Source organism: Schistocerca americana, chromosome X (assembly GCF_021461395.2).
Source record: "Schistocerca americana isolate TAMUIC-IGC-003095 chromosome X, iqSchAmer2.1, whole genome shotgun sequence".
NCBI lineage: Eukaryota > Metazoa > Arthropoda > Insecta > Orthoptera > Acrididae > Schistocerca > Schistocerca americana.
Window position 1 is genome coordinate 134,701,858 of NC_060130.1, and position 25,664 is coordinate 134,727,521.

Sequence of the window (25,664 nt, forward strand, 5' to 3'; positions counted from 1 at the left end):
TAGTTCAAGATTACTCCTTATGTAGAGGAAAGCTAATCAGCTAAAGTCCCATTGAAGAAAAAATGTGTTGGCCCAAAGAGATTGATAAAAAGAGCTTTTACTGTAATGGTTTTTTTGTGCTGTGTGGTTTTGTGCAGATGTTGCACTGTCAGTCAATATCACTATGCATACTTTTTGACATACTTTGTCTACTGTGTGTGTGTGTGTGTGTGTGTGTGTGTGTGTGTGTGTGTGTGTGTGTGTTGTGTGGTTATTATTATTGTTATTATTATTATTATTATTTTTGGGGACTTACAGTTTGTGTAATAATTGTTTGAGAGTGTTTCATGAGTGATGTAACATGCTGCTGTTCATAGCAAAATTTATTGCAGTAGCATTTCAAATTATCCAAGAGATTTTAATAAAAATAATATAAAATTACAGATTTCATTTTCTCAGTAGGTATAGGAGTTACTCTTTCTACTTTCTATTACAATATTTGCCTCTGTTTTATTTAAAATCAGACATCCTTGTAGACAAAAATATATTTTTTCCATGTGCTAGAACTTATATGTATTACCAAAGTACAACTGCTAGAGTGATGTCAAGGTAAGAAGGCAGGTAGCAGGGAAATGTACAGTGCCAACGAGCAGTGTTCCATGGGATGCCTCAGCCGATAATATCATTCTGCCACATCCGTCTATAATGTGCGATTTGAGGTGCACATAAAAACACTTAACATTGAATTTAATGTAAATGTAGTTATGTTGGTGGTGTTAAGCCATTGTAGTATTGATTATGGATAATGTAAAGCAAACACAACTGGTATTACATTAACACACAATAGCATGTATACATATTTTTTGAGATATACAGTTATCATTGTAAACAGAATGAGATTTTCACTCTGCAGCAGAGTGTGTGCTGATATGAAAATCTCATTCTGGAAACATCCCCAGGCTGTGGCTAAGCCATGTCTCCGCAATATCCTTTCTTTCGGGAGTGCTAGTTGTGCAAGGTTTCCAGGAGAGCTTCGGTAATGTTTGGAAGGTAGGAGACAAGGTACTGGCAGAAGTAAAGCTGTGAGGACAGGGCGTGAGTCGTGCTTGGGTAACTCAGATGGTAGAGCACTTGCCCGCAAAAGGCAAAGGTCCCGAGTTCGAGTCTTGGTCCGGCGCACAATTTTAATCTTTTAGGAAGTTTCATCATTGTAAACAGTTATATTAACATTGTATTTAAATCACAGCATTTATTTTTCACTGAAGTCCACTGAATGTTTCAGGCAGGATCATTACATACTGCACTCCCTACACGGTTACTGCAATCTGCATTTCGGGGACTTGTTAGCGGGTGAGTAAATCTATTCATTCTCTGCCAGGAAAATTGTGAACCTGCTTTCACATTTGGAGACAATTGTGGAAATTGTTTCTGAGATATATCTCCTGGTCAATATCTATAAAATTACTGGATATCAGAGTGTTAAAAATTTGGTGATTTCAGATTTCAATGAAAGTGTGCTTTATAACAAAAATGTGTTGCATATTTACTTGGGTGTGAGACTCATACTTGTGCACTTCTCCGGGAAGTTCTAATTTTTGATAAATGCTTATAGTGTAATTTTCTCTGGCAACTAATTGATAAGCAGAATAAATTTATGGAGAACATTAACACATTTCAAAGAGCATTAGTGATTGCCATGCATGTGCTGTTCATCAGTTTCCTAAACATACACTGGTAGCTGTTGTTTTTAAAAGTAAATCAACCGTAAAAAATTATCTATATCAAATTAGCCTATGACCATTTCCCATGTATTTATGGCTGTCACTAAACAACATAATATATGTTTATGAATTGAACTTGTTATTTGGTTATTGCATTTAATCTCATCTTGATCATTTTCATATTAGCATTTTTCAGTAATAGCTATAAGATAATTAATTTTCTGATTTTACTTGCACACACTTCATCATAATTACATTCTTAAAAAAAATATATTTGTCCTTTGCATGCTGCAAAGTGTTTCTTCTGTGAGTGTATCACTTTCATAAAATAAAGAAAAACTGCCTTGAATCACAAATTGTAATTTTAATCCAATGCATGATCCATTTTGAACTCCGGGGGCTCATCTTCAGGTGCTTGACAGCCTACACCTTTTTTTCCAAATTTAAGTTATCTCTGGTCCTAGTAAAATTGCAATTATATGTTATAAATTAGCACATTGTTAACTTACTGTTTCCAGTAGTGGATACATGTTTTTGAAGCACAGTATAAGTAAACATGTTTATGTAGGTATACACACTTTCCATTTTACAGCACATTTGTAAACATGAGTTGAACAGATCAAAGAATTTCAAATGTAAAGATGCTGCATTTCTATAAATAAACAGACACTATTATTTCAAAGAACATACAAATCTATTACATTTATTACATTATTAATTATATAGAGATATTGTTTGTAAATCAAATGTTTGTGAGTATGTCAAGTGTGGCTGTTTGTTATCAAATAGTTGCCCTGTTAAATGTGTGTACCTTTCAGGAAAAATTCTTTTAAAATTACTGAAAAACCTGTGGCTGCTGAACTCTGTCTGTTCATTCAAGATGTTTTCAGAAGATTTTTCCTTGTGTAACATTATTTCTAATTGTTCTAGCAGATGAAGTTTTTTTAACATGATTTTGTGTGTGGAGTAGAGTTTGCTGTTGGGGATGTCACTTTGTCTGTATCTGTTAAGGTACATATGGTTTGCTATTGTGGTTAAGTCTAAAAGCATCAGTGTGTTCTTTGTAGCATGTATGGAATGTTTTTCGTGTTTTGTATATGTAAAATGCAGGGCAACACCTACATCGTAATACTAACTTCTAGTGTGTTTTCTTATTGGTGTGTGTGTTTTCTGTGTGAGGTAAGTTTGTATTTTTTTAGAGTTCCATGGATCCACGTGTAAAGAATTCACAGGATATAGAAATAATCAAGTTTTTCAAATTATTGTTTAGCACATGATTACATTGAATTTATGACACGAAAGATAAAAAATATAGATGAGTAACAGAAACTTTGAGAAGTTTAACGTAGGGTTACCATTCACTCTTCGTTAGAAATACACACACACACACACACACACACACACACACATTAAGTTATGCTGAACATAGGCAAGGGATCATATTGTGCATTGTGACTAAGAAATTTATCTATCCTATAATAATATCCATTTGGAAGTAACTGCCTTAGGTTTTCTTGAAACTTGGTTGTGTTTCCGACCAGATCTTTAACCTGTGATTGTAGGGGATTAAAAATCTTCACACCACTGTACAAAACCTATTCTGTGCCATACTCTTGATTTTTTTTAAAAAAGTGGCTATCAAGTTTTCTCTGGGTGTTGTAGTTATGGAAGGAACTATTGGTTTCGAGCAAGTCGCTGTTCTTAGTAGCAAAACATATCAGGGGAAAAATAGATTGCACAGCTGTTGCAAAATTTTGAAGATTTCTAAACAGATTTCTGAATTAGTGCCTAGGATAGACTCCACTCTTAATTCTTATAGCTCGCTTCTGTACATAGAACACACTTTTTTTGCTAATGTTTGTTTTTTTCCCCAAGAATACTATGCCATATATTATAAGTAATGACAATAACCAAAGTATGATCTCCCTACTGTCAGATATAATTCTTAAGGCAAATATTGCTTTGCTTAATCTTACACACAGGTTGTGGAAATGGAAGTGTCACTTCAGTTTGCTGTCTATATCCACACCCAAAATCCTGGAGGACTCAACCTTTGAGTCTCGGGATGATCCATTTTTAGATTTATTTTTTCTGCAACATTAGTATTAGAGGAGAAATGAACATAATTTGTCTTTTTTTAGATTGATTGAAAGACCATTAATTTAAAATCCATTTACCACATCTGCAGGTGTCTTCTTTACTACCTCACTTAACATGTTTCCTGAGGGGGGTACTAACTAATATATTGGTGTCATGAGCAAATATTGTGACCTTTCCATGTTCTGCACGTAGTGGGAAATCATTTATAAATCTTAGATAGAGTGGTGACCCCATACTGAGCCCTGGGGCCCCCAGTGACAATGGAGGCGCAGTCTGAAGATACATCGCCAGAGTGAATTCCTTCCATGATTACCTTCTGATTTCTACTATGCAGGAAAGATTCGAGCCATTTGGCTACTGTTCCATTCATTCCTAAGGTTTTGGCTTTATTCTGGAGAATACTGTACCTAACACTGTCAAAAGCTTCTGACAGGTCACAAAATATTCCAACTGTCATCACATTGTCATTTATGAATTCCAAAACATTGTCAACAAATGTGTGTATTTCATCCTCTGTTAATACTCCTATCTAAAAACAAAACTGGCTATTGCTGAGGATGTCATATTTACTAACAAGGGAAACTCTCCGTCAGTCTCCCCCTCCCCCTCAGATTTAGTGATAAGAGGGCCCAGTGGATAGCCCATCAAAAACTGGACGCACATTGAGCTTGAAAATGGGAAGAAGGTATGCTCAACTGTGAAAAAGAAGCAAAATAAAAACATTGAATTCTTGAAGCTTAACAGGTGCCGTATAGAGGGAAGACAAACAGCTGTGGAATCGTGGTTAAGTGGTCATAGTGTTGGACTGTAAATTGGCAGAGCCGTGTTCAGAACTCCTTCAAGCCATTTATTTTTATTTATTTATTTTTTTTTTCACATTATCATGAACTGTACATCTGGTCATTGAAATATTTGTTCTCTTCTTGTAGCCTTAGCAGCTGTCATAGTATACATTGGTTGTAGGATATGAGTCACATGGTAAGAACATGTTACCGTAACAAGTGAATGTGATAAATGGTGAGAGCAGGTGAGATACCACATAGACGTCTCACAGAAATGAAAACAACAAATAAATGATTGTGAACTATGTTACAAAAAGGAGTTCAAGAGTAAAAATTTCCAAAACAGAACGCAACTTCAAAAACATTAAAAAACATGTTTTGACAGAGCACAGAGAAACTGTGTGCTCGTGAAACTGTTGTGTTCATTTGTTGCAGCTTATGTAACAAATGTTTTCATTATTTCTTTAGGAGTTGACCACATTCACATTCCTCTAAACTGGGCAAGGAGGTATGTCTCACTCACTTACCAGGCATACAAATTAGGTGTGTCGGTGAGAGATCCCTATCATATGACACACCTACTGTCACTAATGCTGTGTATGACACACCAGACTTGTTTTCCAGTGGAGGATTCGATTGACTTGTCACCTTGCCATCAAACATTTGCAATTCCCATTTGAGAGCCACTTCCTTTCGGCTACTAATAGAGTAGTTGTGCATAATCAGCAGTCATTATGGGTCCCTTCCTTACACCTTGCTGTTGCAAATGGATATTACACCATGACACAGACACAAATTTGAATACAGCAAACAGGGGGGGGGGGGGGGGGGGCAATTGGCTGAGGGAGGTTTGAACACAACTCTCCCACTTGGCAGTCCAACACCATGACCACATAACCACGACGCCATAGCTCTGTCAGGCTGTTCTTTATTGCGCTTCTTGGGCTTGGACCACTCACTGTTCCTATTTTGCTTTTTTTTTCACAGTTCAGTATACCTTCTTCCTGTTTTCATGCTTGATCTCTGTTCAGTATTTGATGGACTGTCCACTGGGCCCTCTTACCACTAAATCTGAGGGGGGTGTGATGCAGAGTTTCCCTTATAAGATGCTCAATGATTCCGCTGTGCATCAGTTTCTCCAATGAGAGTACTGAAATTGGTCGATAGTTTGTAGCATCTGCCTTTTCTCACTTCTAATAAACTGGCTTTATAAGTCCATATTTTAATTTGTCAGGGACTACTTCTTCCTCAAGTGACATATTAAAATATGGCAGAGGAGTGTACTTATTTTTCTGTAGCAGCAGAATTTTTACTTTTTAAAGAGTTATTTTTTCTATTTCCTTCACTGTCATTTTCCAAAAATGCTAGTTCAAGTGTAAGTAAGAATTTTATAGCTTTATTTACAGAACCCAAGCACGCTGCTGGATTTGTAATAGTTATGAAGTAATAGTAGAAAATATTAGCCTCCATTTCAGGGTAATCTACTTTACTGCAATCATTTCTTAGACCAATCATTTCTTTTACAGCTGAACTATTCCCTGCCTCATTTTTCACATATTTCAATATTGTCTTCATTTTGTTATTAGATTTATCAGTTTCCTCTTTTAAGTACATCGTTTTGGGTTTTTGTATTTCATACCTTAATATCTTAGAGTACACTTTATATTGCCTCATCATTTCAGAATTGTGTTACAATCTAGCTGGTGCATACAATTGCCTTTTTGTTTTATATGAGATTTTTATGGCCAGTATAATCCATGGTGTAAGTTTATTGTTACAACTAACTGTTTTTCTTTGAAAACATTTCTTCAGAAAGACTTTTAGATTGATTAATAAATCCACCAAACTTTTGAGTTAACATCTGCTGCATTATATTCTTCAGACCAGTCAATTAGTTGTATTTTCTGTCTGTATGTCTCCATTGTCTCTTTGTTTATTAGCCTCAATGTTTTCCAGGCAGGTTTTGATTTTAAATTAAGACTGAACTGAAGGACAGTAAGAATTACAGTATCAAGATCTGATTGTCCATTTAAGACCTGACAAACTGTCAAGCTGTTGTGCCTAGACTTATCAACAAAAACAATATCAGTTAAAGTACTAGAATGGTCAGTCACCTTAGTGGGAACATCTACTTCTTGCACTAAATATTAAGAACTCATCAATTGCTGTTACTGGTTTCAGCCAAGAAAGTTACATTAAAGTCACCTAATAATAGGATTGAGATTTTTTGTACAATTTTGACAAAACTACTTCACAGTGTTTGAGAAAGATTCCATACAGGTGCCCTGTAAATTGATAATATGGCAACTAATGTATTATTTGCTGTCAGTTCTGTGCCACACACTTCAAAATATGGCTCAACACAAAAACTACTTAAGTCTAGGGCTCTAAACAATACATTATTTCTAGCATAAGTTGCTACCCTGCCTTTCTCCATGAGTGGTCTGCAAAAATGAGATGTTAAACAGAATCTACCAATGCACAATATGTGAATTCCACTAGTGGCATGGTGTTCAGTGAAGGATAATATAACAGGTTGCGTTTCATATTCAGTATCATTTAGATTCATTACTAACTGATCTGTTTTACTTTCTATTATGTTGATTTGTTTAATGTTCAATTGTGGACTTTACCTGCTTGAACTAGTACTATCACTTAACTACTTCTCATTTGATGGTAAAATCTACCAATAGCAAGAAGGTTTAGCTATGGGTGACAGCATGTCAAGACTCCTGGCTGACATATTCATCAACCAGTAAAAAAAATAAATGTTTTGAAGGGAAAATTAAACTTGCTGAAAAAATTGTCTATTACATAAGATCTGTGTATGAACCACTATTTATGTCTGATGACACAAAAGCTGAACTTGTTACATTCACTCCACAATAAATTGAAGTTCACAGTTGAACCAAAAACAGAGCAATCCATAAATGTCTTAGACATCACTACTGTTAATGAACAGCAAGAACATAATTTTTATATTTACAGGAGACCAACCTACACTGATATTACGATACACAAATCATCACACCATCCAGACACCCACATGAGTACGGTGCCTTTAGAAACGTGTTGAACGTAATACCCAAAACATTAACACAAGAAACTGACACGATTAAAGCAATTGCAGTAAATAATGGGGTATTCAGAAAAATCTATTGACAAACTTTCCAAAAACTACAGGCCAACATCAGTAATAGAAGCAACACAGCAATAACAACTGCCACAATGCGTATCTTCACACACCTATTTAGATACAGTATCACAAAAATATTGCCAACTTACTTAGAAAAACCAGTATAAAAATGTCCTCATCCAAAATCAACACATTTGGACACCACTTATGTCACACAGTAAACAGAAACACTCCTATAACAGAACAAAGTGGAATATATAAATTACAATGTAACAGTTGCCCTGCATTTTACACAGACAAAACAGGAAAAACATTCCATACATGCTACAAAGAACCCATTGATGCTTTTAGACTTAACCAATTTGACAAAACCACAATAGGTAACCACATGCACCTTAACAGACACAGATGAAGTCAGATGCACAACAGCTAACTGTACTCCACACACAAAACCATGATCAAAAACTTGATCTGCTAGAACAATTCGAAATAATGTCACACAAGGAAACATCTTCTGAAAACATGGTGAATGAACAGATGAAGTTTATCAGCTACAGTTTCTTCAGTAATTAGAAGTTTAATTTTCCCTAAAGAAACAAATATTTAATAGTGCAGCCATTTGATAATGTTCAGCCACATTTGATATATTGACAAATGTTTGTTGTATGAATAATATTTCTGTATAATTAATACTTCAATTGCTTTGCAGCTTTACATTTGAAATTCTTTGACTTGTTTTAAATTGTGTTCACAAATTTGCTGTAGAATGGAAAGTACACACACACACACACACACACACACACACACACACACACACACACACACAGAGATATATATATATATATATATATATATATATATATATATATATATATATATATATATAGTGTCTGTATATGTGTGGATGGATATGTGTGTGTGTGCGAGTGTATACCCGTCCTTTCTTCCCCCTAAGGTAAGTCTTTCCGCTCCCGGGATTGGAATGACTCCTTACCCTCTCCCTTAAAACCCACATCCTTTTGTCTTTCCCTCTCCTTCCCTCTTTCCTGATGAGGCAACAGTTTGTTGCGAAAGCTTGAATTTTGTGTGTATGTTTGTGTTTGTTTGTGTGTCTGTCGACCTGCCAGCACTTTCATTTGGTAAGTCACTTCATCTTTGTTTTATATAGTTATAATAGAGGGAAACATTCCACGTAGGAAATATATATCTAAAAACAAAGATGTGTGACTTACCAAATGAAAGTGCTGGCAGGTCGACAGACACACAAACAAACGCAAACATACACACAAAATTCAAGCTTTCGCAACAAACTGTTGCCTCATCAGGAAAGAGGGAAGGAGAGGGAAAGACGAAAGGATGTGGGTTTTAAGGGAGAGGGTAAGGAGTCATTCCAATCCCGGGAGCGGAAACACTTACCTTAGGGGGAAAAAAGGACGGGTATACACTCGCACACACACACATATCCATCCACACATATACAGACACAAGCAGACATATTTAAAGACAAAGAGTTTGGGCAGAGATGTCAGTCGAGGCAGAAGTGCAGAGGCAAAGATGTTGTTGAATGACAGGTGATGTATGAGTGGCGGCAACTTGAAATTAGCGGAGATTGAGGCCTGGTGGATAACGGGAAGAGAGGATATATTGAAGAGCAAGTTCCCATCTCCGGAGTTCGGATAGGTTGGTGTTAGTGGGAAGTATCCAGATAACCCGGACGGTGTAACACTGTGCCAAGATGTGCTGGCCGTGCACCAAGGCATGTTTAGCCACAGGGTGATCCTCATTACCAACAAACACTGTCTGCCTGTGTCCATTCATGCGAATGGACTGTTTGTTGCTGGTCATTCCCACATAGAATGCGTCACAGTGTAGGCAGGTCAGTTGGTAGATCACGTGGGTGCTTTCACACATGGCTCTGCCTTTGATCGTGTACACCTTCCGGGTTACAGGACTGGAGTAGGTGGTGGTGGGAGGGTGCATGGGACAGGTTTTACACCGGGGGCGGTTACAAGGGTAGGAGCCAGAGGGTAGGGAAGGTGGTTTGGGGATTTCATAGGGATGAACTAAGAGGTTACGAAGGTTAGGTGGACGGCGGAAAGACACTCTTGGTGGAGTGGGGAGGATTTCATGGAGGATGGATCTCATTTCAGGGCAGGATTTGAGGAAGTCATATCCCTGCTGGAGAGCCACATTCAGAATCTGATCCAGTCCCGGAAAGTATCCTGTCACAAGTGGGGCACTTTTGTGGTTGTTCTGTGGGAGGTTCTGGGTTTGAGAGGATGAGGAAGTGACTCTGGTTATTTGCTTCTGTACCAGGTCGGGTGGGTAGTTGCGGGATGCGAAAGCTGTTGTCAGGTTGTTGGTGTAATGGTTCAGCGATTCCGGACTGGAGCAGATTCATTTGCCACGAAGACCTAGGCTGTAGGGAAGGGACCGTTTGATGTGGAATGGGTGGCAGCTGTCGTAATGGAGGTACTGTTGCTTGTTGGTGGGTTTGATGTGGACGGACGTGTGAAGCTGGCCATTGGACAGGTGGAGGTCAACATCAAGGAAAGTGGCATGGGATTTGGAGTAGGACCAGGTGAATCTGATGGAACCAAAGGAGTTGAGGTTGGAGAGGAAATTCTGGAGTTCTTCTTCACTGTGAGTCCAGATCATGAAGATGTCATCAATAAATCTGTACCAAACTTTGGGTTGGCAGGCCTGGGTAACCAAGAAGGCTTCCTCTAAGTGACCCATGAATAGGTTGGCGTACGGAGGGGCCATCCTGGTACCCATGGCTGTTCCCTTTAATTGTTGGTATGTCTGGCCTTCAAAAGTGAAGAAGTTGTGGGTCAGGATGAAGCTGGCTAAGGTAATGAGGAAAGAGGTTTTAGGTAGGGTGGCAGGTGATCGGCGTGAAAGGAAGTGCTCCATTGCAGCGAGGCCCTGGACGTGCGGGATATTTGTGTGTAAGGAAGTGGCATCAAAGGTTACAAGGATGGTTTCTGGGGGTAACGGATTGGGTAAGGATTCCAGGCGTTCGAGAAAGTGGTTGGTGTCTTTGATGAAGGATGGGAGACTGCACGTAATGGGTTGAAGGTGTTTGTTGGTAATGAGGATCACCCTGTGGCTAAACATGCCTTGGTGCACGGCCAGCACATCTTGGCACAGTGTTACACTGTCCGGGTTATCTGGATACTTCCCACTAACACCAACCTATCCGAACTCCAGAGATGGGAACTTGCTCTTCAATATATCCTCTCTTCCCGTTATCCACCAGGCCTCAATCTCCGCTAATTTCAAGTTGCCGCCACTCATACCTCACCTGTCATTCAACAACATCTTTGCATCTGCACTTCTGCCTCGACTGACATCTCTGCCCAAACTCTTTGTCTTTAAATATGTCTGCTTGTGTCTGTATATGTGTGGATGGAAATGTGTGTGTGTGCGAGTGTATACCCGTCCTTTTTTCCCCCTAAGGTAAGTCTTTCCGCTCCCGGGATTGGAATGACTCCTTACCCTCTCCCTTAAAACCCACATCCTTTCGCCTTTCCCTCTCCTTCCCTCTTTCCTGATGAGGCAACAGTTTGTTGTGAAAGCTTGAATTTTGTGTGTATGTTTGTGTTTGTTTGTGTGTCTGTCGACCTGCCAGCACTTTCATTTGGTAAGTCACATCATCTTTGTTTTTTATATATATATATATGTGTGTGTGTGTGTGTGTGTGTGTGTGTGTGTGTGTGTGTGTGTGTTTACTCACACTGTGCTTGAAAAACATGTATCCACTACTGGAAACAGTAAGTTTATTTTTTGATATGTTTTAGTTTTGTTAATTTATATTCACAATGTGCCAATTTGTAATATACTGTTGTAATCTTACCAGGACCAGAATTAACCTAAATCTGAAAAAAATGGATAATTAAATTTTCATTGAGACGTATGAATCTCATCTTTATCCACGATTATGATAGAAGTGCAAGAAATGAATAAAAGTTTGTGCCACGGCCAGGATCTGAACCCAGGTCTCCTGCTTACTAGGCAGAGGTGTTAGCCATTACACCATCATAGCAGTATAAGTAACACTGCTGCTTGGACTAGACTAGTCCATTGCCTTCCCTAGCATAAACCTCAATTCACGTCTTCAGTTTGTGTTCAGCTTCTGTCATTATCATACCGAAAAAAAATTGATGTAGACTGTCGTAGCACCTGAAGGTGAGCCCCTAGGGTTCAAAATGGATCGTGTGTTGAAATAAAATTATGATTGTGACTGATAGTGGTTGTTCTTTGTTTTTCCTCTTCTAATAGTAATCAGGATCACTTCCTTTGGTGTTTAGACAGAGATTTCCAGTTTAGTTGTGCAATGTGTAGCTGGAGTCAGCCCAGACAAATACTGCACAGCACATCTTTCTTTCAACACTCACTGTCAATGGAAAGTATTTGTTTGTTTCCCATTGCAAACAAAATTATTTTCAAAGCATAATTGTTTGTGTGTATTCAATAGAGCAGTCTCCAAGAAGTCTAGTGTGATATTTGTTTTATCAATAGATACTAACAGGGACAGTAAAACATGAACAACACCCAATTCTCCAGCAGCGACAGCACTGCCTAGGCCCAAGCCAACCACTACAGCCATGCAGCAGCACTGCTCAGTCACTGCTGGAATATTGGTTATTCTTGATGGTTTACCATATCGATAACATGAATATTGCACTAAACTACAAGGGTCACTCTAAAAGAAATGCACACAATTTTTGTAAAAGTACAGTTTTCATTCTGCATGTGTGAAGGTTTAACAGTGTGTAGATACATCCTTCCCACTTGTTTTTAAACTTAGTTCAACCTGTTCCCGTGAGTGGCACCGCCACAGTATGTCTTCAAGATGACTGCTACATTTGACATTCGTCAGAAGCAACGTGCTGTCATAGAATTCCTGTGCTGTGAAAACGAGACAGTGGAAACATCCACAAGAGGTTGAAAAAGATTATGGAGATGCTGCTGCCGATCACAGTACAGTTAGTTGGTGGGCAAGCAGGTTACATGATGAAAGGGAGCACGGCAATATTGAGGATTGTCCTCACAGCGGCAGGCCTCATACTGCACACACTCCAGACAAAGAGTTAACGAATTGGTGACTGCTGACAGACGCATCACAGTGAACGAATTGTCAAGCTGTGCTGGGATAGAGGAAGGAAGTGTTTGCAGAATACTGAAAGTGTTGGCGTTAAAAAAGGTTTGTGCCAGGTGAGTTCCCAGGATGTTGACAGTGGCTCACAAAGAAACAAGAAAAACGGTATGCAGCAAACTTTTGGAACAGTACGAGAATGGTGGAGATGAATTTCTTGGAAGAATTGTGACAGGTGATGAAACATGGCTCCATCATTTTTCACCACAGACGAAGAGGCAATCAATGGAGTGGCATCATGAAAATTCACCCAAGAAAAAAAAAAATTCATAACCACACCTCTGCTGCAAAAGTTATGGCTACAGTGTTTTTTGATTCCAAAGGACTCTTGCTTGTGGACATCATGCCAAGTGGAACCACCATAAATTCTGATGCTTATGTGATGACACTGAAGAAACTTCAAGCTCGACTGAGTCGTGTTCAACCACATCGGAAAAAGCAGTATGTTTTGCTGTTGCATGACAATGCACTGCCACATGTCAGTCAAAAAACCATGGAAGCGATCACAAAACTCTGATGGACAACACTGAAAGGCCCGCCTTACAGTCCTGACATGGCTCCATGTGACTATCATCTCTTTGGGAAACTGAAAGACTCTCTTCGTGGAACAAGGTTTGAAGATGATGACTCCCTTGTGCATGCTGCCAAACAGTAGCTCCAACAGGTTGGTCCAGAATTTTACTGTTCGGGTATACAGGTGCTGGTTCCAAGATGGCATAAGGCAGTTGAGAGGGATGGAAATTATGTGGAGAAATGAAAATATTGTTCCTAAAGGATGTATCTACACACTGTAAAACTTTAAACATGTAGAACAAAAGATTGATTTAAAAAAAAAATAGTGTGCATTTCTTTTGGAGTGACCCTCGTAATTTGGGATGCCTTATTGAATGGGCACATAAAATTTCAGTTTAAAAATCATTTTGTTTGTAACGAGAAACAAACTGACACTTTCCATCAACACTGAGTGTCGTGCAAAAGACATGTTGAGCAGTATTTTTTTGGGCTCACTCCAGCTACCCATTGAAAAAAAGGAATTGAAAACATCTCAAAACACCAGATAAAATGCACCTGATGACTCTTAGGAGAGATTCCTAGTATATATTTCTCCCACAGCAGGAAGTACTTTGACACAGAACTGCACTCTTGCTTAAACAATTGGCACCTGTTCTTATTTATTGCAATGCAACTGAGATGGAAAAGTAAAGATATATCAAGGTTTATTTTTGTTTTGCCTTTAAATCCATCATAATTATGTAGAGGCAGCTAACAAGTAGCTGAATGCACATCTTGATGTTTTCATGAGAGACTAACTGATCCATTAAATTTCAGGAGTGCATCCACATGAATTCTTCTTCTTCTAGTATTTTGGTCATATACCTTTTGTCCAGATTGGAACTAAATAATCGTACTGTAATTTTAAACCACATATATACAAGTGCCAGAGACAGTGATTGGCAAAGAGTATGCATAAATTGAATCTGTGGCTACATGGTTGATCCATGCTGGAATATCAGTGCATCATTAGTAGCTGCACTACAGCAACATATTTACAACTTTATTAAAGAAAATGACAGATTCCATGATTTGTCCAGGGTGCAACAGCTGTCTATGTTAATTAAATTCTTTGTTAAATGAAGTTGAAATTCATTTGGTGAAGAATTTAATTAGCTATTCTCACTTGGACAAATCATGGAATCCAGCACTTTCTATAATAAACTGTTTCTACAGTGCAGCTAATATTGGCACATTGATATCCCATCATGGATCGGCCACGTAACAACAGTTTCAATTTATGCGTACTCTTTGCCACTGACGATTATGTGTGCTGCTCGTGTACATGTGGTTCAAAACAACTGAACAAGTACTGTAGATTCAATCTGTTGGCTCACTCTGAAGAAATAATAATAATAATAATAATAATAATAATAATAATAATAATAATAGAGTTCATGCACTCCAAAAATTTAATGGAATCGGTAAGGTGGGTGACAGTCTGTTTTTAATTAATTTCTGTAAGGAACTTGTAACAACTTATCATTGAAGCATCATTGAGAAATATAAGTGAAACTTTTAAAACAAAATTATTTGTCTTGACATAGTGTTGGGGATAGTGATAGATTGAACCTACTATATTTTAAGGTGGTATCACAGTCATGCATGTTTTGTTTAAATTTTAGCAAAACTGCCAAGAAAGAGGCCAGTGAACGGAAATCGTGTGACAGAGAGCTGCAGAAAAGAGGTAAGAAACTCAGTGTGTAACAATTTCTTTTTCATAAAGAAAAACAGATAAAGAATACATGGTGTTTGTCTAATAAATGTCTTCTTACCAAAAGACAAAACAGATGGACGAAGAGTTATGGTTCTGAAGTCACCCCCTTCTGAAGATCAGGATGTTGTGAGCCTCAGTGTCACCATACCAAAGGGTAATGAATTTTATTATGCCAACAGTATTTAGATTATCCCATAGTATTCCTAAGTGAGCTGCTAACTTCCTTACTGCTAGACAGTATGTTACATATTGATATTATTATTGTAGAATTTTAAAGGGAAGTAACGACATTGGGTACCATTTTGATTCAGTGTGCATATACAGATGTCTGCTAGTTTCCTTGCTTTCATTTTCCATTTACATTATTTTTGTCAGAATTTATCTTGCAGCAATCAGTTTTTCCTATTTAGTTCGAGAAATCTACCTGTTGGTGTGTTACTGATATCACATTACACATGTTACCATTACGCCCTTCATCTCCCTCAACTTAGTCAAATGAAAAGTTCGTTCAATACATGAGGATTAAAGATATTAATGGGGAGTTCTGGAATGTAAATAATGAAAGGAGTAAAAGTTGTAATTCACTGTATAGCTGAAGAGTTGAGTGGTCAATATAACACGGCTGAAAACATGATAAGCTTTGGGATGATGTTCTCCTTCAGAGCTAACTACATACCTATACTCTATTCATAATTACTTTATATCTGACATTTACTAAGGAAGTACTGGTGTGAAGCACTTGATGGGCCATGGCACACATTTGGCTGATCTCAAGAGACCTTTAGCCACAGCAACTACCTGTGGTTGCCAAATTTTCACTCCTATCACTACAACACTCCCCACTTGCATTACTCAAATGCTTCATTTTCAGGCTGCTTGCTGTCTTGTGTGATTTTGTTTATTTTCATTTCTTACAGCTGTAGGAGTTGTTATTTGTTGCTCCTGTTGTTTGTCATGTGACGGTAACATATTAATTACAAATCTAGCAATCTTTTTCTAGTAATGAAACAAAAAAATATGCCAAATTAGCTCTTGCAAGCGGCGCATCATGCATAATCTTTAATCCAAATTATTTCATGTTACACATCATTTACAGAATTCTGGTGTGGAGGGATTGAAAATATGATTTTTGTCATGAGATTTTGTTTGCATAATGTGTTCACCTATCTTCAATAACAAAAAAAATTTTGCATATCAGAAATTTAGTAATGTCATCAGCAATATAAGAATACATTTTTATAAATTTTACATGTTTCATCTTAAAAATTTACTGTTATAAATGAAACTTAATTGGAAATGTAGTGCATCTCTTCAAGAACAAATTAATGCATGTTCCATCTTTGTACATTAAATAATTTGCCAACTTGACCAAGTTGAATGAAATGTAAGATTACACATTTGTTCTGTACTGGATGTGACAAATCTGTTCCACACCTCCACATGTGCCTGCCTGAGTGTCAGTTCCAAACTAATTTTGAAAACACACACACACACAGGGAGTACATTAAAAGATAGCAAAATTTTCAGTTTCGTTTATGCATGGATCAGCTACTCAGTGCCTGAGTTGTATGATGAGTTATTAGCTTTACTCGTTTCATTATTTATGAAGGTTAGAACTGTTGTTGGGGTTTGGTATATATTTCAGTTACATGATGTGACACTTGGTAACTATTTATGTGTAGTTGATAAACATGTTTAACGTTCATTATCTCTAGAAAATGGACATTTATTACAATATTCAGGGTTGCCCAAGATTTTGCAACCTAAATGCAGAACTTGATGGTCTGACCTGCAACCAACATATGAATATGTTGAAGAGCATTACAGAGGAAAGAAAAGAACGTACACTTCTAGGGCAAGAAAAAAGTATTTCACTCAAAGTGAGCATTGCTTATGTGTAAGAGAAACCAGTCTGTGGTAGATTATGTCTGATCTTTGTTACAAAGTACACAATGGTCTGATATACAATCAGTGATTGTGCTACTGTGGGGGAGGGACACATGATTTGGATTGTTATTGTTGAGCTGTCATTAAAGATGGCTGTGTTGTTCTCAATGGCATGCTCTACCACTGGGTATAAAATGTAGCCTTTGGCACCAGTTTGGTGAAAACCTGTGGAAAAATTGCTGCAGAGTTGGTATACAATGACTGGATTCACAGGTGACCCTGCCTCCTACGGGGTAGGATATACCTGTGACAGGAGTATTTGGTGGGTGCATGTAACAGGTCTTCGACTTAGATCTTTCACACAGATGTAAGCATGTGGTAAGGGTTTGGATGTAAGAATGGCATAAGAAGAGACAAGAATGTCTTGTAGGTTGGATGGTCAGCGGTATTCTACTGTGAAAGATGTGGAAAAGGTTTTGGGGAGTAAAATTCTTTATTTCAGGGTAAGATGAAAGGTAGTGTGCAGCTTAAGTTGGAATATTGGGTGTGTGGGAAGAGAGTGTACAGGATATCTAGTAGTGGACCAGGTTTAACGGTGATGCCTTTCTTTTAAGGCCTTGGCAGTTAATTTATTTTTCTCTTCAGCTATGAATCTAGTGTATGTATTTCAGCAGTAGTAGTTTGACTGGGCAATGTTGCCATGCATGTGTTTGTGTGTGTATTGTATAGTTAGCTGTGTAGGAGAAAATCATCCAAAAGCTTAGCAAAGTTTACACCTTTGTTTATGTGCCCATTGATCTCTCAGTGCCTCAGTACACAGTGTTTTGTTACGTTTTATCCTTCCATATTTTTTATTTCACCAAGGACTTTCCATTACCAAGTGCAACTTGCTCTGCATCATAAACACATTAGTTTGATTCCTTGCATTTTTATGTGACCTTAATTAAATTATTTTTGAAACTCCAAAGTCTCGCAGACATGTAGCACAAGTGATTGTCGTAATGGTTTTTTTTTCCCAGTTATCATGAATGTTTCACCATTCAGGTGAGTTGGTGCCTAGTTTTGGGTATCGTAAGAAACCAGTAGCTACATTCATTTTATCGTATATTTGTTCAGTTACAGTGTGTTTCTTTAGTGCAATGCACAGAAAAGCTTTATTTTTAAAATGCAGCTGCTTAGTGCTTAACATAGTGTTTCATTTTCTTCTGTGTACTTCTGGTGTGTAGGTTGACATGAAATTCTAAATTTTGTTAGCACTATAGTTTGCTGTTTAAAGTAGGTTGTGTGCTGCAAATAAGTGATCTGGGGAATGATCTTGACACTTGTTAGAATTCTCATGCCTGGCATATGTTTTAAGGAAGTTCCAGCAGGTTTTTATTATTTTCTGAATACTCTTAAATCCATTATAGCAACATGTAAGAGAAAAAATGTCTGTTGGTCGAAGATGAATAACAGGGTGCAAAAGGTGTAAAATGAAAGTCTTAATTCTATGTTGAATTATAAGGCCTGTTTATTTTTGAAAATTATCAGTTAACAGTCTGCTGTATGTTTCTGGAAGGTATTAAATGTTTGTAACTGTATGGCTCTAGGGATAGAAAACCTGTGACCCAATGGCTACATCATTCAAACTCAGGAGGATGACAGTTCAAACCTGCGTCTGGCCATCCAGATTTAGGTTTTCCGTGATTTCCCTAAATTGCTTAAGGCAAATGCCAGGATGATTCCTTTGAAAGGACATGGCCAGTTTCCTTCTCCTCCTTCCCTAATCTGAGCTTGTATTCCATCTCTAATGACCTTGATGTCAATGAGATGTTAAACACTAATCTCCTCCTCATCCTCTCTTGGGAAAAGTTGTATAATTGCCTGCAAATCAAGATCTAGTGGCCCTGATAGTCAGTGCCTACCACGTTTGGGAGGAAGACGGTTCAATCCCGTGTCTGGCCATCGTGATTTAGGTTTTCCGTGATTTCCCTTAATTGCTCCTGGCAAATGCTAGGATGGTTCCTTTGGAAGGGTATGCCCGATGGCCGACTTCCTTCCCTAATCCAATGACACCGATGACCTCGCTGTCTGATCTCCTCTCCCAAACCAACCAACCAATGTACCACGTTTGTAGCAGTGTCTGAACTTCTTTGACTTTCAGTCAGTCATAGTGTGTATTCTGTGGATGCGCTATTACATACCTCATGCTACTCACACAGCCACTTTTTTTTGCGATGGGTTTATTTTGACAGTCCTTTTCATTTCCTTCTCTTTCCAAGTTTCTTATTGTTCTTTCCTGTCTTACAGTACCATCTCACACAAAATGTCACTTGTATTTTTGTATTAGTGCAAATCCATCTTAGTGATTGCTCCTTCCCTGTTTGTGTTCTCTAGTTGACATTTATCTCTGTCCAAACTAGCATGGGTTCATACCTCACTCTCCCTCGTCTTCCTCCTCCTGCCCTACCTCTCATTCATATCCCCCACCCACCCACCTACCCACCCACACACACACACACACACACATACACACACACACACACACACACACACACACACACACACATTAAGAGAAGAGGTGATGTATATGGTCTTGTTTAATATTTATCCCATACTTCTTACTTCAGTTGCAAGTGTTTCCATTTATTTCATGTCTGTCTTGCTTCCCACCACACTACCATTTCATACATATATATTTGTACATATGCATTCTTTAATCTCCCATAGACAAAAACTGACACCAGATTTTAAGAAATATTTTAAATGATATTAACAGTAGTTTTTACATTGTTTAGGAACGTGTGTGTGTGTGTGTGGGGGGGGGGGGGGGGGCTTTAAATATAAACTTTAAGAATAGATTGGAATGACCTAATGTAATTAGGACATGGTGATGATGATGATGATGATGATGATGTAGGGTAAAGATACCTGAATATTTTTACATTTATTTGTGAATGACAAGCTGTGGAATCTTATTTTCTTAAGCACATAATATGAACTTACAAAGCATCCTTTGTTTACAGATAAAAAGGATAAAAACTCTCCATCAAAAGTACCTGTTCACTTACGCCTTGGCCTTCCTAGTAGTAGCTGGGACACACAGAATTCCCATTCAAGACGAAGAGGTTATCGTAAGGTGAAGCTTAAACGCAGTGTGATTGTTTCATCTGAGAAAGGTCATAAGGTAAAGTTTTTCAGTATACAACGGAGCAGTTGCCTATATGAGTATGGTTACAATTATTTTTCATCACCTGCTGCATAAATGTAAACTGATGCATTGAACTATTCACAGCTACATTTTTTACTCTGTTTTGTTGATAATATTGCGCATTCCACCTGTTGAACATTTAAGTTTTATTAATTGAGATGTTTATCACTTAATTAATTCCTGTGCAGTAGCCTGCCACAGCTGTAAAAATGTTCATCTTAAATGCAATCATCATTATGAGATACATTGAATCAAAGTGCAGCAGGAGATTTAATTTTTCTTGTATGTCTGTTGTTTCATAAAGAAAATGCTCAATTTAAAAGTGTACATAGGACATGTTTACTGTCCTTGATTGGACTGTAAAAGAATCTTCTTTGAAATGCTTTACACATTCAGATTAAAATGAGATTGTAATTTGATTTCGTGTGATGCAGGTCTTAATGAGCTGCTCATGTTGCATTTGCCCTATATATTTTATCATGAATTTTTTTATCTGCTAGTACATTTGAGAACTGAGTGCTGAATATCTTTATTCTCCATGACATTACCTGATCAGTCACATTGTTTTCTTAACATAATCTGATTTCACTGTTGGGCATGCATTTGGTTGCTTAATAGTAATAAATTTATGACTAGATTGTCGAGTTCAGCTACAGAAAAGATAGTACCAACAGTGACATTAAACAGTAGCTTCTGTATCCTTACCATGCAAGGACTGAGCATATATGCAAATATTGAACATTTGCTCCAGTAACTGCTTGGCTCAAGCTTCATTGTTTGAAAAGTGCTTTAGGATTCTGATGAGAAAAATGTTGTTCAGGTATATTATTAATATTGAATTAATTTCAGATCTGAATTATACAAAAGGTTTCTTCATATATTATCATTGATGTAGCATAAATCCGGCATTGCTTTGATCAAGGTGCTAACAGCAAAAATTTGAGAAATTGAGCCCTACTATTATTAATATTTTTAATGAAAGAACAAGGATGGAGAATGTAAGCTGAAGTTGCTATTGAGAAATGCTTGCATGTAAAATGGGTTACTGCACAGAACCACTTGGAAATAGTAGTAGTAGTAATAATAATAATAATAATAATAATGAGATAGTCCATACAGTTTAACTCAATAACTGCATAATTTTTGTCTTTCTGAATGTTGAATGAGTCTGAGAGTGAGAGTTGAATGCTTATGTGTGGACATGCATAGCATGAATTAAGGTTGCTTAGTTATACAGTCTGTGGATAGAGGTTAAAATAAATTTAGATAATTTGTCTTTCAGATCATACATTGTTGCCTCATGCATTGATTGGATAGCATGCACTATTGTTGCTTAGTTATGCAGTGTGTGGATAAAAGTTAAAATAAATTTAGAAAATTTGTCTTTCAGAACATACATTGTTGCCTCATGCATTGATTTACATAGATAACAATATAACTACATTTGACTCAGCAAACAAAATTAAATTGATATACTCTGATGCAGAGATTAGTTTTTCCATTCAGATTGGTGCTGAATGTCATACTTCAAACAACATAAGTCCAACTTAATTATTTTTTCTCTCTTTGTTACATAAATAAAGGGATGTACATACATTTTTAAGTTACAATTAGTTGGCAGATATGTGGAAGCTAAAAATGTTTTTTTGTTTTGGCTCAAATACAACATGTTACCTGCTAAGTTTCAGAAGAAAACTCTTTTCAAATAAGTTTCTTCTTTGCACTGATGTTAAGACTGAGTAGAGTAAATCATACAAGACAATGTTCTTAGTCTGTGTTCTAGTCATTGTAAATTGTTATTTTAATTTTACTCTTTTTTTTCTTGTTATTTCATTGTTCTTTGTCACAAAAGTACAGGAGTTACATAAGCAAGAAATGTCAGTCTGCCACAGTATGTATAAAAACAAACACATACAAGCATTCCATTAAAAAAAGAAGTTAAAAGTTGTCACAACACTATGAATGTGGAAATGTTTTATCCATTGTTAACTTATATATTTTTATCAAATTGTTTAACAAATTCTCTTCATGGTAAAAAAATTATGTTGAAAATGCATGTATTTATTAGTAACAATAAGGAATACGCATTTCTCAACCTGTTTCAGACCAAAGGATTTGTAAATTTTAAACAGTGTTATAGCTTCATAAAATGTGAACTGAGAAACCACAAATGACAGCTTTGTCATGACTAACAAATTTAAAGCAAGTCAATTTTTGTTTTACTTGCATCTCCATATCCTACCATCCCATTCATTTCTTCTGTATTCTATTATTTTAAAATTTCCGTTCAGTTACTTTTTCTAAATTATGCACTTTGCCACAGTATATTCTCGCAATAGTCCTTTTTCCATATTATACATATTATAACTTATTTGTAGATTATCTTCATCTTGGAAGGGATGTCTGTTGCGAATTCTCCAGACACTCTGTAGCTTATTTAGTAGCTACTTTCTGTCCCTGTTGTAGTCATCCGACCACTAAGTTCTAAGTCTCATATAATATTTCATAAGAGCCTGTATTTGATCTATTGGACCTCCTTAATTTATGCAGGGACCTGTTACTTTCAGATGTGAGTAGTTGTCACTTTGTTCTTTGCGTTTCCAGCACATCAATAGTTGATGATCATGTTGCTAGCTGATGAGTGATATATTAGGAAAACAAAATTGCAGTAATTTTTGATGGGTGAGCATGTAGCACTTTTGGGTCTGTAAACTGGATACAGTTCGAATCAATCAAATTCCACTATAAATAAGATTCCATGAAAAGTATTGCCTATACTAGGATGGCTTTGCTGATAGTGAAATTCAGGTGAAAAAAGTAAGTGAGCAGGTATAGATTAGGCTAGCATTATATATTTCAGGGGTATAGTAATCCATCCAGTTGGTGCCAGTTATGAAATGGAAGAATATTTGTAGTGTAGATAGAGTTAAAGATTTAATTAAAGTACCCAAATGGTTGGGTGTTTCTGGATTGCAGATTTCTCGGTAACATGACAGTGTATTGGTGCAATCTCTGAGAGCAAACAGGTGCTTAAATGCAATAAGAGAAAGTTTCCATTGGGTGACTTTCTGAAAATTTAACAATTTACATGGCTTTTGGCTCAGATGTGCAAAGGTTTCCATTGAGCTGTTAGAGGTAAAAATATCATGAAGCGTAGATTTCAGTATGCATTGAGGTGACTGTGGAAAGTGTGACCATTGATGACCTCATTCATTTCATCAGAACATGTCTATTTTATTTTTTAAATGTATGTTGAATTGCATCTGAAGCAGTCGTCTGCTTCATGCCAGTAACAGGTATTTTCTTTGGAAAGGATACAGAGTTCTTCAAAAAATTGAAGAATATCAGTTCTCTGTGGAGAAGCATTTTGCGTATAGTTGTAGAAAAGACCTTGTCTTACTGTTTTTGTACCATCTACCAAAATTTTGATGTAGGTCACAAACAATAGCCCATTTAAAGGTAACTTTATTGTATCTGTTTAGTGTTTTAGTAGGTGAACATTTCTGCAGTATTATAAAAATTTTGCCACATTGCATTCAAGGATTTACAAATTAAATCATAACAGTTCACTATAACATGCAAAGTTCCACACAACAGTGACATAAAAAAAATGAAAAAAGTGGAAAGCATCAAGGTAGATTCTTCTTTACAGCCTTAATGCAAAGATAAATTGTTTTTTATTTCCTCTTTTTTTCTACTGTTTAAAATTTTTTCATTCCCAAAATAACCCTGTATTGCTTTCATAAACATTGCTGCTATTTTCCCATTCTTTCAATTCTTTGTGTTTGTTACATTCTCATTCCTTAAGGATTAAGATTTTCTTCATATAACTTAAGCTTATTATGCACGGTTTATTTTTATTGATGTGAATAAAGTAAGTGTGTATAGTTCCAGAGAGTGCAAGGTTGTATACAGTGTTCTTGATAGGGAAATATAGCGATGTATGGATGCACAGCTAGCTGAAAGGGGTGTTCGGCTAATCAGCCATAATTTCAGTGGGTATGTCTGCATGTTCAGGGACAATATGAATATTATGCTTTACACATTAAAGCACAAAGCTGTAAATAACAATTATGTCACTGACAAAACAGAAAGTGAATGGCATGTTGTGAATTTGAAGCTTTGAAAATGAGCTTGTGTTTAAATAAGCCATAGTACTCATTCATTTTGTATTTTAAATACTGAAATTGTTGTAACTCTCATAAACTAACATTATAGAGGCATTATAAAATGCAGATTTTTGTTGCATAATTTGTTACCACTGTTATGCTCTTTTTTTTGTTAGAGAGTTGTGAGATATTTTTAAATTAGTGCAATGTACTACACAGTAAACTTTTTTTTCATATACATATATTGTATAAACAGATGTCCAAGGAATCATAACTTTGTACAACCAATAACATTCTTCAAATAGATGTTTAGGTAACAATACCTCTTTTGTGAACATGCTGTTCAACACAGTTGTGCACTGCTAGCTTTGGAGTTTGTAGTGTACTGCTATAACAAAATATAATTGTATTTCTGTACATTGCTTTCAGCTGTCAGTAATTTTTTGATGTGTGTGAATATCGGTTCTTAAATTATCAGCAATTTTTTGTACGGAAAAGGTACTTTATTTTACACTCAAATGCTGAATATGTAACAAAAAAAACCTTACAAAATTTGTTCACTTTGCTGTATATGACATATGCCTGACACTTTTAAGTGCGAAGTATTCATAAACTACATGTGACATTGCCAGAGGGATGTTAATTGTTGTTGGCATGTTCCTGCTGCACATCATTTTATAAAGTTTTTGATTTTGTTATATAGTGTAATCTGTGGCATAAAACACAAATGTGTTTTTTATTTGTACATATTTGTACACAAAAAAATCTCCCTCATACCGCAGTGTCCATATTATCAGGAAGCTGCCTCATACACTGATGGAATGATACAATTCTGGACTTCTGTGTGGTGGTACATGGATTTATTTTGTTGCTTAATTGCTACGAGATTTCTCTGCCTACCATTCCAACCAAAGCAAATATTAATTAGTTCCTTTTTGAAGGTTACTGAAAATAATTCCCACAAATGTGCTGTGTCGCTGTAATGCACACTATTGATTGATAGTATGACACTATATCTCCTTGTATGTGAACCTTATTCTCTAAATGCTAATTTTTGTTGTAAAGAGAATGAAACATAGTACAACTGTATTTGAAGTCTGAAAAGGGCATTTTCTTTCTAAATATAAGCTCCACACTATAGTTAATAATGGTTTCATACTGCATATCTATCTTTGAATAATTTGATTCAGCTTTTTTCTTCTTACTTATTTGTATGTGTATTATGTGAACATTTGCAAATCTTATTGTAGAGGACTTGTTGATTGTTCATTAGCTTCTGTGGAAAGCCACTCCCTATTGCAGACAGTTATACATGACTGTCCTTGTATAT

General features: G+C 36.7%; 1 protein-coding gene across 2 annotated transcripts in view; it reads left to right on the forward strand.

Moving 5' to 3' along the window:
• The window catches only part of LOC124554914 (serine/arginine repetitive matrix protein 2-like), a 162,117-nt gene that overhangs the window by 115,110 nt on the left and 21,343 nt on the right, over window positions 1-25,664 (forward strand). The window contains exons 7-10 of one of the 2 annotated variants that reach the window (XM_047128603.1): window positions 1,262-1,329; window positions 15,057-15,118; window positions 15,213-15,302; window positions 20,041-20,201. In XM_047128603.1, coding sequence (XP_046984559.1) covers window positions 1,262-1,329; window positions 15,057-15,118; window positions 15,213-15,302; window positions 20,041-20,201 — 381 coding nt within the window. The remainder of the gene's footprint in view (window positions 1-1,261; window positions 1,330-15,056; window positions 15,119-15,212; window positions 15,303-20,040; window positions 20,202-25,664) is intronic. The other variant, XM_047128604.1, reaches the window with a different exon arrangement.